This window comes from Corythoichthys intestinalis, chromosome 4 (assembly GCF_030265065.1).
Source record: "Corythoichthys intestinalis isolate RoL2023-P3 chromosome 4, ASM3026506v1, whole genome shotgun sequence".
Classification (NCBI taxonomy): Eukaryota; Metazoa; Chordata; class Actinopteri; order Syngnathiformes; family Syngnathidae; genus Corythoichthys; species Corythoichthys intestinalis.
Genome location: NC_080398.1, coordinates 62271242 through 62285477, shown reverse-complemented (window position 1 = coordinate 62285477; position 14236 = coordinate 62271242). Strand labels below are relative to the sequence as shown.

General features: G+C 41.7%; 1 protein-coding gene across 8 annotated transcripts in view; it reads left to right on the top strand.

Moving 5' to 3' along the window:
* The window catches only part of LOC130914451 (adhesion G protein-coupled receptor B1-like), a 428372-nt gene that overhangs the window by 363565 nt on the left and 50571 nt on the right, over positions 1–14236 (top strand). For 5 of the 8 annotated variants that reach the window (XM_057833646.1, XM_057833644.1, XM_057833645.1 and 2 more), the window contains one exon: positions 6382–10418. The exons of the other annotated variants lie outside the window; for them this stretch is intronic. In XM_057833646.1, coding sequence (XP_057689629.1) covers positions 6382–6576 — 195 coding nt within the window. In that variant the 3' untranslated portion in view covers positions 6577–10418. Of the gene's footprint in view, positions 1–6381; positions 10419–14236 lie in introns of those variants that run through there. 8 annotated transcript variants of the gene reach the window in all.

Sequence of the window (14236 nt, the reverse complement as noted above, 5' to 3'; positions counted from 1 at the left end):
ATCATTGAGCACCCACACGTCACTCGTACAGCTTTTTCTTACCAATCGATGGACATGGAAACGATTTTCTTGTACCGTGAATATATGTATTATTTTACTCTGCTTGAACTAATAAATGTCATACCTGTGTGATTGTCATTATGATATGGTCGTGAAAACCTGTAGACTAATAAATTTCTGTTCAAAGATGGTTATGTGGCCCAGTCCACGATTTGTTACTAAAATTAACTACTAGTATTTTGTCTAATTTATTTATTTAAAACTGATTTTACAGTCGTAAATCCATTGCTGTAATGCGTCCATGAAAACATTTGATGTTTTCACCTCAATATAGCGTTATAAATAAGCATTCCCGTCAGGGGGGACATTTCACGCGGGGCGGCTATTTTTCAGCACAACACCTGTATGGTTTTTTCCATGTTTCACCGTCCCTCTTGATCTCTGACTCCATGCGCGCACATCTCACACCCGCTGTGAAAAACGAAGTCCGCCTGATGAACTCGGAGCTTGCCATCATTCTGGGAGGCTTGACAAAGGAACTACAACCGCTGGACATCGGTGTAAACAGGGCGTTTAAAGTCAAGTTGCGTGCGGCGTGGGAGCAATGGATGACGAATGGCGAACACAGTTTTACAAAGACTGGAAGGCAACGCCGGGCGAGTTACGCCACAATTTGCGAATGGATTGTGGATGCTTGGGCTAATGTGTCGGCTTGCACTGTTGTTCGAGCTTTCGCCAAAGCCGGCATTATTTCCGAGGAGGAGCCTCATGGCAACGAGACTGACTCGGACAACGAAGAGGGGGAACCTGGCGTGTTTGATGGAGACCTAGCCCAGCTGTTAAAGTCAGATACAGAAGATGAGGACTTTGATGGCTTTGTGGATGACAAAAAAATGTGAGTGCTTATTAACATTTTTTTAATAAAGTACAATCAAACTCAGTTTTACTTCCGCTGCCTGTTTTTTAATACGTTCGTGTGTATGCTAGCATGCAAGCCAGCGTGAATGCTGCTGTATGTTTTAGCGTGAGTGCATGCATGCACGCCCACGCGCCCAATAATCCGGTGCGCCCTGTGTGTGTGTTAAATACAAATATAGCACATATGAATTAGAATGCGCCCTTTAATACGGTGCGCCGTATGGTCGTGAAAATACGGTAATTGACGGAGCACACCGAACTCCGCCTCCAGCATTTCCAGTGCTTCCACACACTTTTCAGCTGGAAACGGGATTACTGGGTTCTCTGCAGAGAGGTTTTGTGTAGCAGGGAGATGGATGAAGCTGTGCTTTTTACTTGTCCCAAAAGCAGCTCGAGTTTCACCACTAATGCTTTTGTGTAGGAATACATGTTGCAAATGAGTTTCCCCTGGCCTTGTACTGTAGTTGCAAGTTAAAGCTGTTCAGCATTTCTGTCATGTCTGTTAAAAATGTGAGGTGCCATTTCCATTCTGGGTCAATCAGCTCTGGCACCGTTTTGTTTTGCGAATGAAGAAATGCGTTAATTTCAGGTAGCAACTCGATGAAGATTATGCATGACACCACAACCTTCATGATAGAATCCCACTTCAACACTTTGCAGCACAGTGCTTGCTGGTGAATTAGGCAGTGGACTTGTAGCAGAGCGGTGAGACCCCGTTCTTCCATCTCCCGGTTCATGCGTCCTATTAGACCCCGAGACATGTCCATTATACTAGGAGCCCCGTCAGTTGTGATGCTGGCCAGCTTTGACCAGTCAAGGTCCAACTCTTCCATGGTTTGGTACATTTTGCCGAAAATATCCTCCCCCGTCGTAGTCCCTTTCAGACTTTGGAGTGCTGCCAGCTCCTCGCACATCTCAAAGTTTGCACTAACTCCACAAATAAAAATAAGCAGCTGCGCGGTGTCCTGCACGTCTGTGCTCTCATCCAGTGCTAATGAAAAAGTTTAAGTTTGTTTTGTCTTCTGCTGCAGCTGGGTATATACATTACCCCCGATTTTGTTCAATGCGTCTGGTGATTGTACTCGCTGATAGACTCACGGCATTAAATACATCTTTCATCTCAGGACACACCTCGTCCACGACAGCGTTCCTGCATTACTCTCCATCAGTGAAAGGTTTACTGGTGCTTGCTATCAGTTGAGCAACTCGAAAGCTGGCCCGAACAGATGACTGGTTCAGCTGAGCTTGGCGTACAAATGTATTCTGCTGAGCTAAGAGTCCACTTTTTAGCTTTGAGAGTTTGTCTGCTCGCATTTGGCCTTGCAAGCTATCATACTTGTCTTTGTGACGGGATTCATTGTGTATTTCAGTGTATTGTATTTCAGTACTTCTCTGGAAAGTCAAAGTTTCTATTTTTAAAAAGATTAACAGCCTGCAGAGAAAAAAATATTAATTCAACAACATTCAGAGCTGAATACCAGTACAGCACACATCTTTTCTTCAATGGGAAGGAGGAAGCTGCGCAACTTTTCTAATAGGACGACACGAGAAAACATGACAAACGATAATATGAATAATAACACATGAAATGAAGTACAACAGAAATAGCGATAAAAGACAGGTAAAAGTCCATTGTAAACTCCTGCTCTGGCCTGGGGGTAGTAATAAAGCAAAGAAGGCTTCTTTTCAGGGACCAGTTGGCCCCAAGCGGCCATCGGGTCAGAGCTTATATCATCCTTATGCAAATGAGCAAGTTAATACCATACCCCTCGGCTGAGCCACGGTGGAAAAATACTAGCAGGCAGCAAAGAGTAAACAATAAATACCTACAGTATGTCATGAGATCACGGCTTTTGACAGAGAATTCAAATGTTTACAGTAAAGGGAGCAGCTTGAACACAGTAATAGAACAGCAAATATATTCGGTTTAATGTAATTACAGTGGTACCTCAACATACAATCACATTGACATACGAACATTGAAATACTATTCTTTCAACATCCAACATAAAATTTGACTTGTCATTTGTCTCTCATGCTTGAAATACAACGATTTATGACAGCGTTGCAATATCATTCTTTTCCCGCAAAACGAACACATGGCAGATTTTCTTATGTGAGAAATCAACATGTGTCCTAAGAAGGTTATTGCAGGTGGTGAAAAAAGGTAGGCATAGCACTGAAATTAATATTGAAATGATAGCTCTCAACGGTCATCCTCCAACCTCCGTTCACCAGTCTGTTTAGGTTAAGATGACAATTATTATTATTGTACCATCAGCGAGGAAGTAGCAAGGTTTTTAATCATGTATTCCAGAGCTCATGCAACACAACACGGCCAGTCTCCGCCTTAACCGCTGCCGAAAATTACATGAAAAGAGAATGTAAAACTCTGCCGCACCTCTCTCACTCTGTCGTGTAAAACGGTGGGATCACGAGCAGCATGCAAAACACAACTGCCACATTAGATACCGACTCTTTTCATAATTACTATTATTACAATTGTCCTGATTGGATCACGGGATCAGAAATCGAGCTGGTCGCGTCATTTTTCAGAGGATCGGGTAAAAACGATCGTGTTTTTAGTTTAAAAATATATGTTTTTCTGCTTCATGCTCGGACTGCGTCTCACTCTCCCCCTGCTGCTTTTCTTGGTCAGCAGTGCACTTCGAGTTGGCAAGTTAATGATGATTTACAGGTTTGTACCTTTGATCTTGCCAGAGAAGCTTGGCAGCTCTACGATCTAAGGCGCAAATGTGTCAATCATTGTTTAGCTTGTTACACACTAGTGGCAGTGTCCTGTGGCCACTCAAACTACGCCCACATGATGCAATGATAGATATTATATGTATATAGAGCTAGATGCGAAATGATAGACGCGGCGGCGTTAGCACATGTATAGAGAACTAGATTCGAAATGATAGACTCGCCGGCGTTAGTATACAGCTGCCATCTTAAAGCAGTAGACGTCTCAGGAAGGCTCTGTGGTAGAGAACCTTCCTAGCGAACTTAAGTAACTTTTTATCTGAAATACTCCTAAATCAGCAAAATCTTGAATCTATTCATCTTTAAATGATGAAACAATTTAAAAACTTTTACATGTCGAAAGTGGACAGAAGGGAACTAATGCAATAACAGGAGCAATTTTAACAACTTTATCGGTTGATTTACAACATTAAATGACTTCCAAACATAGCAAAGGTTACTAGTTTTGTTTTTTTTTTGTTTTCTGGGGAGAGGGATATCAGAATGAACACTCTAACCACGATGTTTTGCCTTCAATAGCTCAAAGGAGAATTGTATTTAACATAAAATGTCCAAGAAAACAGGAAAAATATATAAAAAATATATCATTAGCATTCTAAATAATGTGCACTTTCCCAAAGGCTTTTTCATATAGTCAGTTTTACAGACAAAAAAAAAAAAATCATAAACATGTTAATTTCTCTCAAGCTTCTGTTAGACATGTAATACAAAGTTGCAAAATATGTCAAAGATAAATATAAACACGAACGACCAAACAGTTGACCTTATCGGCTTATCGGGTTTTAACTAGCTAAGACAATACAGAGAAAAGTGGCATTTTTAACATTCACAGAAAAGTAATACAAATATATATCAAAACGAAATATTTACAAATGTATAGCCCCTACCCACGTGACGTCACAACTCCTTCCTCCTGACTGGTGCCGCCCAATTGTCCGTCAACACATCATGTTTACCTGTTACGGCTACGTACATTCCTCCTATTTACGACGTGTTTTTCTGCTCGTTAACATTAATAATCAAAATGGTGAAGGCGTGTGTGGCGGTCGGTTGCAATAACAGAGAAGATAGACGGAGAAGACGTAGAGACTTGAAGTTCTACCGGATTCCGAGAGACCCGGAGAGAAGAGAGCGAGATGGGCTGCTGCAATTCGACGAGAAAACTGGGCTCCAAACAATTACCACAGATTATGTAGTAGTCATTTTATATCTGGTAAGATGCATTTAATATATATTTAGAGGGTTTTGGGCTGACAACCACAATTAAGATCATTGCTAGGCTAATCGCCGACAACATACACGTATGTATGTAGTGAGAGTGCTATCGCTAAACCATATAAACATTAAAAGCCCTAACTCCATTGACAAACAACATGAAATACATTAGACTTGACAGTGGATGTTAGCAATAACAAAAGATTTTGAATTGAAAATTTCGTAACTCACCTTTCCAAGCACAAGATAGATTCCTGCCGAATTTTCGTGGACGAGGACCTGTTTCACCCAACCAGCAAAGAAGTATTTATCAGCCTCCAAGCTCTTAAAGTTTTTCAAACTTTCGTGAGAATAGGCTGATTTTGTGTGGACAAGATAGTTGTACATATCAGGGTAGCTAGCAGATGTCAGGCAAATATGGCGGAGACAGCGGGTCGAAAAACATCGATTTAGGCATCAAATATGGATCTGGCGAATGGATAAACTGAAGCTTTTCCACATAACGCCTTTTATGCAACGCATCAAGTGAGTTCCGAAAGCACCGGGTCTTCCATGAAATGCATTATAAATTGCTCGATCAATTGAGACCATTGATAATACAGACACAAAATGACGGACAAGGGGGCGGAACCATACAGCGAGCACGTGATTTTGTGACGTCGGTGGGTAGGGTCTATATGTAAGTGCTTTGTACAGTGTTTCATACCTGGATAGGGATATCAGAATGAACACTCAAACCACGATGTTTTGCCTTCAATAGCTCAAAGGAGAATGAGGCAAAGTGGCGAGCTTTCCCTTTTCCTTCATTCAGCAGACACTACTAGTCGATCGCCGATCACTTTTCTCGCTGAGGCTAAACTAGGAGGTCTCACATCGTTTCAGTTATTTTAAAAATTATTTCAATGAATGCTAATAATGTCATCCATTTCAAAATCTACAGGGAGAGGGATGAGAAAAAAAACCATGAAAAGGTAACACCAGTTACTTTGCCAAGTAACTAATTACTCTTACATTCAGGAGTTACTAACTCAATTACTTTTTGGCAGAAGTCATTTGTATCCTTAAACGATTACTTTTTAAAAGTAAGATTAACAAAACCGATTATATTATTATTATTCCGATATTTATTTATAATTTATTGGTTTTACTATGTGTAATTGCCATTTGTAATTGTACCGGCCATATATATTAAGGATTTAGCGTATGCTTTTGAGCTGTGGAATGACTTAATCGAATTATAATGTATTCTTATGGGAAAATCACGCTCGACATATGACCATTTCAACTTACAAACCAGGTCCTGAAATTGATTAAATTCATATGTAGAGGTACCACTATACCTGTATATGAAAATATATTTCTGTGCATGGGTACTAAATACTTTCATCATTAATTTTGAGTTCTAGGAAACACACAAGCTACACTTAATCATCGATGTCAACAATATTATTACTGAGAAGCATTTTTTTCTCCTGTCGTTAGGATAAGCAGCAGACCCCAAGTAAGAGGGCATGGGAGGGCAAACAAAAGACCCACTCTCCACCAACCTGGGGGAAAAAAGAAATGGCGACATCAGTGACATCACCTTTGGAAATGCAGACAGTCGAGTGGGAGAAGACAAGTGCAACTATTCCTTTGGTAGGCCAGGATATCATGGACCTGCAGACGGAGGTGTGATGAATAAAACATTTCCTCAGCCTATGTTTCTCTTCACTCTTGGAAAAATAAGCAACATGTCACTTACTGGGGACTGTAATTGCGAGGAAAAAGGACTAACTAACACAAGAGAAAATGTATCATGATATCTTTGTATGTTGTTTCAATTAATGTTGAACTTATAAATGAAGTGTCTCCCTGACTATGGACAAAACTGGTTTACATGGGAGACCTTTGGCCAAGTTGGAGATTCAGTAACTCCACTCTGTATCATACACAAAGGTTATGACCTGTTGTCTAGTATTCTATGTATGTAGTGGCTGTGATGTAATTAGTGGTGTCTTCTTTCTTTACATTCAGTGTTACTGTATAATTGTTGCACACTCCCTTTCTCTGAATCAACACTGCTGTTTTACAAGAAATGTTTTACTTGACATCAGTGATAGTGAAATGAAAAATCAACAAAAATTCAAGCCCTTCCCCAGCGCTAATCACTCATATCGTTTTCAGTGCCTATCGTGCCTTTCTCTCGCACAACTGGCACTAAAGATACAAGTGAAGGCGGAATATGGTTAAAAACGAAAAGAATGTCTGTCTCCTAGATTGTACACCTTGTGATCCGAGCTGCTTCAACCTCAATGCAACCTCTGACGATTGGGCATAGATTATGCAGGTAGTCCTTGAGTTACGAATGCCTTCCGTTCCTACGCTGGCGACGTAATCCGAATTTCCGCCCAAATCGGAACCAACCCTTAAATACACTCTAAATCTCAAATAAACTATCCAAAAACATGTTTTATACGTCATTGTACTGTCCTCACCAAGACGTTGGAGAAAAGTCCTTGCTAGACAGCGAGCTAAACTTTAGAACTACCAGGGGTGGATCAGTTGATACAAATCACTTCTCTATCCAGAGAACGATCATCTGGCTCTAATAATCATATATTTTGTGAGCATTGAGGTCCTCATTAGTCATTCCCATTCACACTCGCAAAAGCACAGGGTTGGATTGCTCCAATTAGCATCTTGAGCGTTTGCAGGGCCGGGCTGCCTGTTTGCGGAGGACTGTCTGACATTACAGCGTTGAGATAGAACAGCTGTCTCAATCTCTCTGAAGATGTAGTTGCACTGTTTTTTGTATGTATGGAGCTATAATTTTCATATTGCTAATGATGAATGGCTGATGATGAACAACACGTCCTTTTTTACACAAAAAAGTTTTTTTTTTTCTAATAAAAAAACGTATGTGAAAAACAGCAAAAGAAACTATATACAAGGGACGGTGTCATAAAAAAAAAAAAAAAAAAATATGTGGTGACACTTCGCCCTTTTACCGGGGCTAGGTGTTGGAGCTTGTTGCCGAAGCAATATTTTCTTCTTCTTTGCACCCACATGAGAGTGAGCCAATTCCTTTGCAAGACCCACCAAGAAGTCCACCCATCTCTCTTGCTCTCCGGTGTATGCCTGTTATAACACGTATGCAGTCAGTGCTGCCAAGTAAATCATATTGTAGAACACGGCGACTGGCCATCTCCTTGTTTGACAAAGCCAAGATTTGCAAATATTCAAGATGCTAATTGCAGCTATCCGGAGTGAAACCCCACCCTTCACACCTAGGCAGCGACTCCACAGGAGTGTGTAGGGGGGTTGTCTGCTTGATTGCTTGTTTGAGTGGTCCATTGTTTGACAAACCCAAGTAGTCAGTTTGGTATCGAGGTCATTTGACGGCTTTCTGGTCTTTCTTTATAGCCAAAAAAACCCTGGGACTTCCAGTGTTAAAATGATGATGTCACACGTCAGTGTGGTTTGCCGACTTTATTCAGCTGCTCATAACATCAACACTTGCAAAATTAAACTAAAACAAAAATGACGTTAAATCAGTTTTATCGTCAATAACAGCAATTCAAAGTTGCGTTTATAACTAGCGGCTGATACAGCAACAACAATCCACACAAACATTTAGCATGTAAGTAAGCGCGTAAGTTAGCGTCAGCACATCATCAAAACAATCACACAAACTCGCCCCAAGTATTTGTGCACAATTGAAAACGCACAATTAACGGTAGAAAAGGTGTTATACTGTATACCGGTGTTGCCTCTGTAGATGTTTCACACACAACAAATGTGCGTGCAGGCTTGCAGCTATAATCTTTCCCCGTTCTCTCCCACTCGGCTGCGTGACTTCTTTGTGGGCGCAAAGGCGCCCTTCTTCGTGTGCGCAAATGCGCTTTTACTCGTGTGCTGAAGTACTACCTGCTCTACGTTTCCTGCCCCGAAATAAAAGCATGCATCACAAAACAAAGGTCAACATTATAAAAAAAAACCAAAAAATAAAACACAGAGGATGAAATGGTGGACGAGACTTTAGCGTAGTAAATTAAAAATAACGTAAATCGGGTACGTCGTAACCCGGGGACTACCTATACTTACAATGCTGTAATCAAGTGTTTTGGGGAAAATGGATATTCAAAAGGACCCATCCTTGTGTGAAAAATGATTGACACAAACCTAAGTGGTTGGGCTCCCCAGAGCGACAATGAGTGAATTCAAGTGTTTTCTTGAACTGGCAATGAGAATCTGACACCAATGTCGAGCTATTTACAGGGAGTTCTCGAGCTAAAAGCGAGTTCCGTTCCTATGCTGGCGACGTAACCCGAATTTCCTCGTAAATCGGACTTCACTGTTAAAGTCTAAACTTGTGTCAAAATACTTTGTATAAAAAAGTAGAATACATTAAATTAAAAAAGATGCTGTACTTACTATCATTGCTGATAGGTGGATGGAGTGTTAGGGTTTTCAATCGTCTATTTGAAAGCACGGAGCACGGCAACAAAATGAAAACAAAACCAACTCATCCCTCTCTCGATCTAGTCAGACACCCGGTGTGTTTAGGGACAGCCCAGAAAATGCAACACATCAACACTGCAACCTGAAGCATAAATGCAACCCCATTCCTTACATTACTATCCTACGGAGCCCCCCGGGTGGGAGGGCAGAAAAAAATATTTTTCATAGCTAATCTGTACCCACAGTTTGGTAATTTGTACCCACCTTTTACTACACTGTACCCACAGTTTTGTAATGACCCAGAAACGGTAGTCGCGCATGTGCGAGTAGATTAAAAAAAAATAAAAAATACTCACACTGGCTCTAATTTTAGTTGCAGTCTGGAGCCCTGCTGTGGGTACAGATTAATAAACCGTGGGTACAGTTTGGTGTGGGTATAGATAACAAAACTGTAGGTACAGATTTGCAATGAAAGTATTTTTTCTACCCTGGCACTCAGGGGGCTCCGTACTATCCTTATTTTTACATTACGCGAACTGAAAGTTATTTGATTTCGCGGACTTTGACTGTTACCGACGTAAGGTTTATGCGAACACAAAATTGCATTTGGTCATGAGCAAGGCATTTTCACGCGACGTTTTAACTTCAGTCTTAACGCAGCAATCTTTTTTCCTTCTTTTTATTATGTTAACCTTTGTTTCCGACCTAAAATACCCAGCTTTCTTCTTTGAAGCCAAAATGTGAAAAAAGTAGGGTAAAAAAGGCAAAGATACTCCCAGCACACAAACACAGACAAGAAGGTGAAGAAGACTAAATGGCAGACGAGGCTTGTCATAAAGTCAAAACGTCGTAAGTCGATGATATCATAACCCGAGGACTCACTGTATTGGCCCATTCTAGGGCACAATTGTTTTCATTTAGCATGATTGGAAGCTGTTCCGCCACAAATGACCACCTCAAGTCTGGAAAAGGCCATACATCAATCTTCATTTTGTTTTGGATCATCAAAATAATGTAAACATGGTCAAAGATAACCTACATAACAATAAAATGCTGTTTTTAAATGTATTATTAAAGACTTTTATTAAAGAAAAATAAATATTCAAAGCTACTTGGCCCTTTTTGAAAAAGTAAAGTTGTTTTGAATTAAATAACACCACCAGACAGTCCATTCATCCATCCTTCCATCTTCAACCGCTTAACCGAAGTTGGGTCGCAGGGTCAGCAGTTTCAGCAGGGAGCCCCAAACTTCCCTTTCCCTGGCCACATTAACTAGCTCTGACTGGAAGATCCTGCGGCGCTCCGAAGCCAGTGTCTAGATATGATCCCTCCACCTGGTCCTGGGCCTGCCCCAAGGTCCCCTCCCATGCTGGACGTGTCAGGAGTTCCTCCCTAGGAAGGCGCCCTGATGGCGTCCGCACAAGATGTCTGAACCACCTCAGCTGACTGCTTTCTACGCGAAGGAGCAGCGACTTGACTCTGACCCTCTCGTGAATATGCAGCGTTTCTTACCCTATCTCTAAGGGAGATGCCAGCTATCTGCCTAAGAAAACCCATTTCGGCCGCCTGTACCCGCGTTCTTATTCTTTCAGTCGTGAACCATCGCTCATGACCATAGGTGAGGGTAGGAATGAAGATCGAACGGTAGATGGAGAGATTTGTGTCTCGGCTCAGCTCCCTCTTTGTTGCAACAGTGCGATAAAAGGACTGCATTACCCCTCCTGCTTCCCGGATTTGCCATCCAATCTCACGCTCCGTTGTTCCCTCACCCGTAAACAAGACCCCGAGATACTTGAACTCCTTCACTTGATACAGGACCTCATTCCCTACCAGGAGAAGGCAATCCACCTGTTTCCTGCAGAGTGCCATGGCCTCAGATGTGGCTCATACTAGACAGTGATGCACTGAAAATTTGGTGGAATAAATCTTTTTGAGAAGCACTCTGGCTGAACAGTTTCTGGAAAACAGTCCGACTAACTGGAGTACTTCTCCTCTGGCCAATATGGAGCTTGGCTTCTAGTAGATATAAAGAAAATTGAGGGGTGTGGCGGAGTCTGCGGTGCACCCTTTAAAGCAGTCGCGTCCCTAACCTTTTCTGCTTGACGAACCAGATTTTCCACGAAGAAATATTTTGACAGAAAGCGTATACTTTTTCCAAACATTACATTTTACCCTACAAATACTAATACTAAAAGTATTTGCCTACCCGTACAAATGATCAGAATCAGGTGTCCTAATAACTTGGCCTGGTCAGAATTGTATAAAATCAAGCTTCTCTGCATGCAGACTGCTTCGACAAATATTTATGAAAGAATGAAAGAATTCCAGCATCGAATTGTCATCGGGTTCCACCTGTGCAACACACCCAGTCGTGACATTTTTATTCCTCCTATATTTTCCACTCTCAACTGTCAGCTTAATGATAAGAAAATGGAAGCGACTCAGCCACTAAGTGGTAGGCCATGTAAACTGACGGACCGGAGAGCAGTCAGCGGATGCTTATTCGAATAGTGCGAATTTCTGCATAGCTAATTGCTACAGAGCTCCAAACTTCATGTGGCCCTCAAATTAGCCCTAGTACAATACACAGAGAGATTCACGAAATGAGTTTCCATGGCAGAGCAGCTGCATTTAAACCATACATCACCAAGTACAATGCAAAGCGCTTGATGCAGTGGTGTAAAGGAAGGCACCACTAGACTATAGAACAGTGGAGAGGCCTTTCTCTGGAGTGATGAATCACGCTTTTCCATCTGGTAATCTGATGGATCAATCAGAGGTCCCCAGGAGAACTGGACATTTTGGACTGCATTCTGCCAAGTGTGAAATTTGGTGGAAGAGGAATTATGGTGTGGGGCTGCTCTTCAAGAGTTGGGCTTGGCCGCTTAGTTCCAGTGAAAGGAACTTGAAATAATTCAGGATACCAAAACATTCTGGACAATTCCATGCCCCAACCTTGTTGGAACTGTTTGGAGTGGGCCCCTTTCTCCTCCATTGGGCCTGTGCACCAGTGCACAAGTAAAGGTCCATAAAGACATGGATAACAGAGTCTGGCGTGAATGAACTTGACTGGCCTGCACCTGACCTGAAACCGACACAATAATTTTGGAATTAATTAGAGCGGAGACTGAGAGCCATGTCAACTTGACCAACATCAGTGTGTGATCTCATTTATTTGTGATTTTTAAAATCTTTATTGAGGCTTGATTTACATTTTTTACAAATCTAAAAATGGCATATGTGAATTATTTCCATACACTTTTGACACAGTATGGCTGTATGCAAAGGTGGGTAGTAGCACGCAGTGTTGTTAATATTACTTTAAAATTGTAATTAGTTCCAGCTTCTTCCCGCAAAAAGTAATTGAGTTAGTAACTCTGTTACTTCATTGTAAGAGTTAGTTGCGCAGCAAAGTAACTGACATTACTTTTCATGTTCTACACATGATTACATTATACATTCTATAACCTGAGGTGGGTAGTAATGCATTACATTTACTTGAGTAACTTTTGGAGAAAATGTACTTCTAAGAGTAGTTTCACATAGCCATACGTTTTACTTTTACTTGAGTAGAAGAAACGTTACTCTTACTCCGCTAATCTGGGCTACACTAGTCGTTACATTTTTCCTTTTTATTTTACACACATTAGACACACATTATTTTTGTCAACAGTGGCTCAACCAATTTTACCAATGACACGTCGCAACAATAATCACATGACTCCATTAAACCAACTGGAAGCAGACTCAAGTTTGCTTGTTCTATGATCACACCGGCCTGTTCAATCAACGTGGCTTCTTTAAAGACCAAATGTGAAGTAAGGTTGGCCAACCATGTTTTTGAATAATATCAATGGCTAGACAATTATAAGCATATTTTCGTTTTTTTTTTTTTTTTTTTTAACGCAACTCTTCCAGATTCTTTGTTTAACCCATAGCAATGCCCTTGACAACGAAAATGCTTTTCTTCGGCAATCTTCGGAAATCACGTCACACCGGGAAGTGCGAGGGAAGTCCGCCATTGAACAGTATTGTTGCATTGCTTCTCGGTAAGATGCCACGGCGGTGTGTGGCGATGTATTGTTCTCAATCTAAAGAAAAGTTGTATGAGTGGCCAAAGGATAGCAGGGCACGTAAATGGACATCTTTCGTTCGCACAAAGCGAATGAATTTCACGCCATCATCGAGTAGTGTTCTCTGCTACAAACACTTCGAAGATGCCTGCTTCCTCAACCGGTCTGCTTATGATCAAATATTTGCAAAAAAGTAAGTGTGATTTTTGGATAGATGACTGATGACTTTGTCAAAGCAGAGCTGCCAACTGTTGCGGAATGAACAGTAGAAGGTAGCGACGCCAGCCGAAAGGTAACTCGAGGCAAAACCCCGATCGTGCTGCGGAATGAACAGCAGAAGCCAGCAATGCCAGCCGAAAGCTAACTCGTGGCAATTCCCGTTCATAGATGTATTGAGTTTATTTAGCCCACACTTATAAATTTGTGAAAACTTTTCTTTAATCCCGGGCAATAGTAGGTGGTTTATCCACCTGACATGCCTCGGCAAACATCCCCGCCCCCGTCGGAGGGTCCGAAGGCGGAAGTGCTCGCCGAAACATGTCAGTCAAACAAAAGCCAAAGTCGCTAGCCTCCACCGCCCACCCCACAACACGATCGGGGATCTATCAAAACTTTTTTTTATCCAAGGCAATAGTAGGTGGTTTATCTACCTGACATGCCTCAGCGAACACCTTCGCCCCCGACAGAGGGCCCGAAGGCGGAGGTGCTCGCCGAAACATGCCAGGCAAACAAAGCCAACATAGCTAGCCTCCATCGCCCACTCCACAACACGATCGGGGGATTCATCAAAACTTTTCTTTTATCCCAGGCAATAGTAGGTG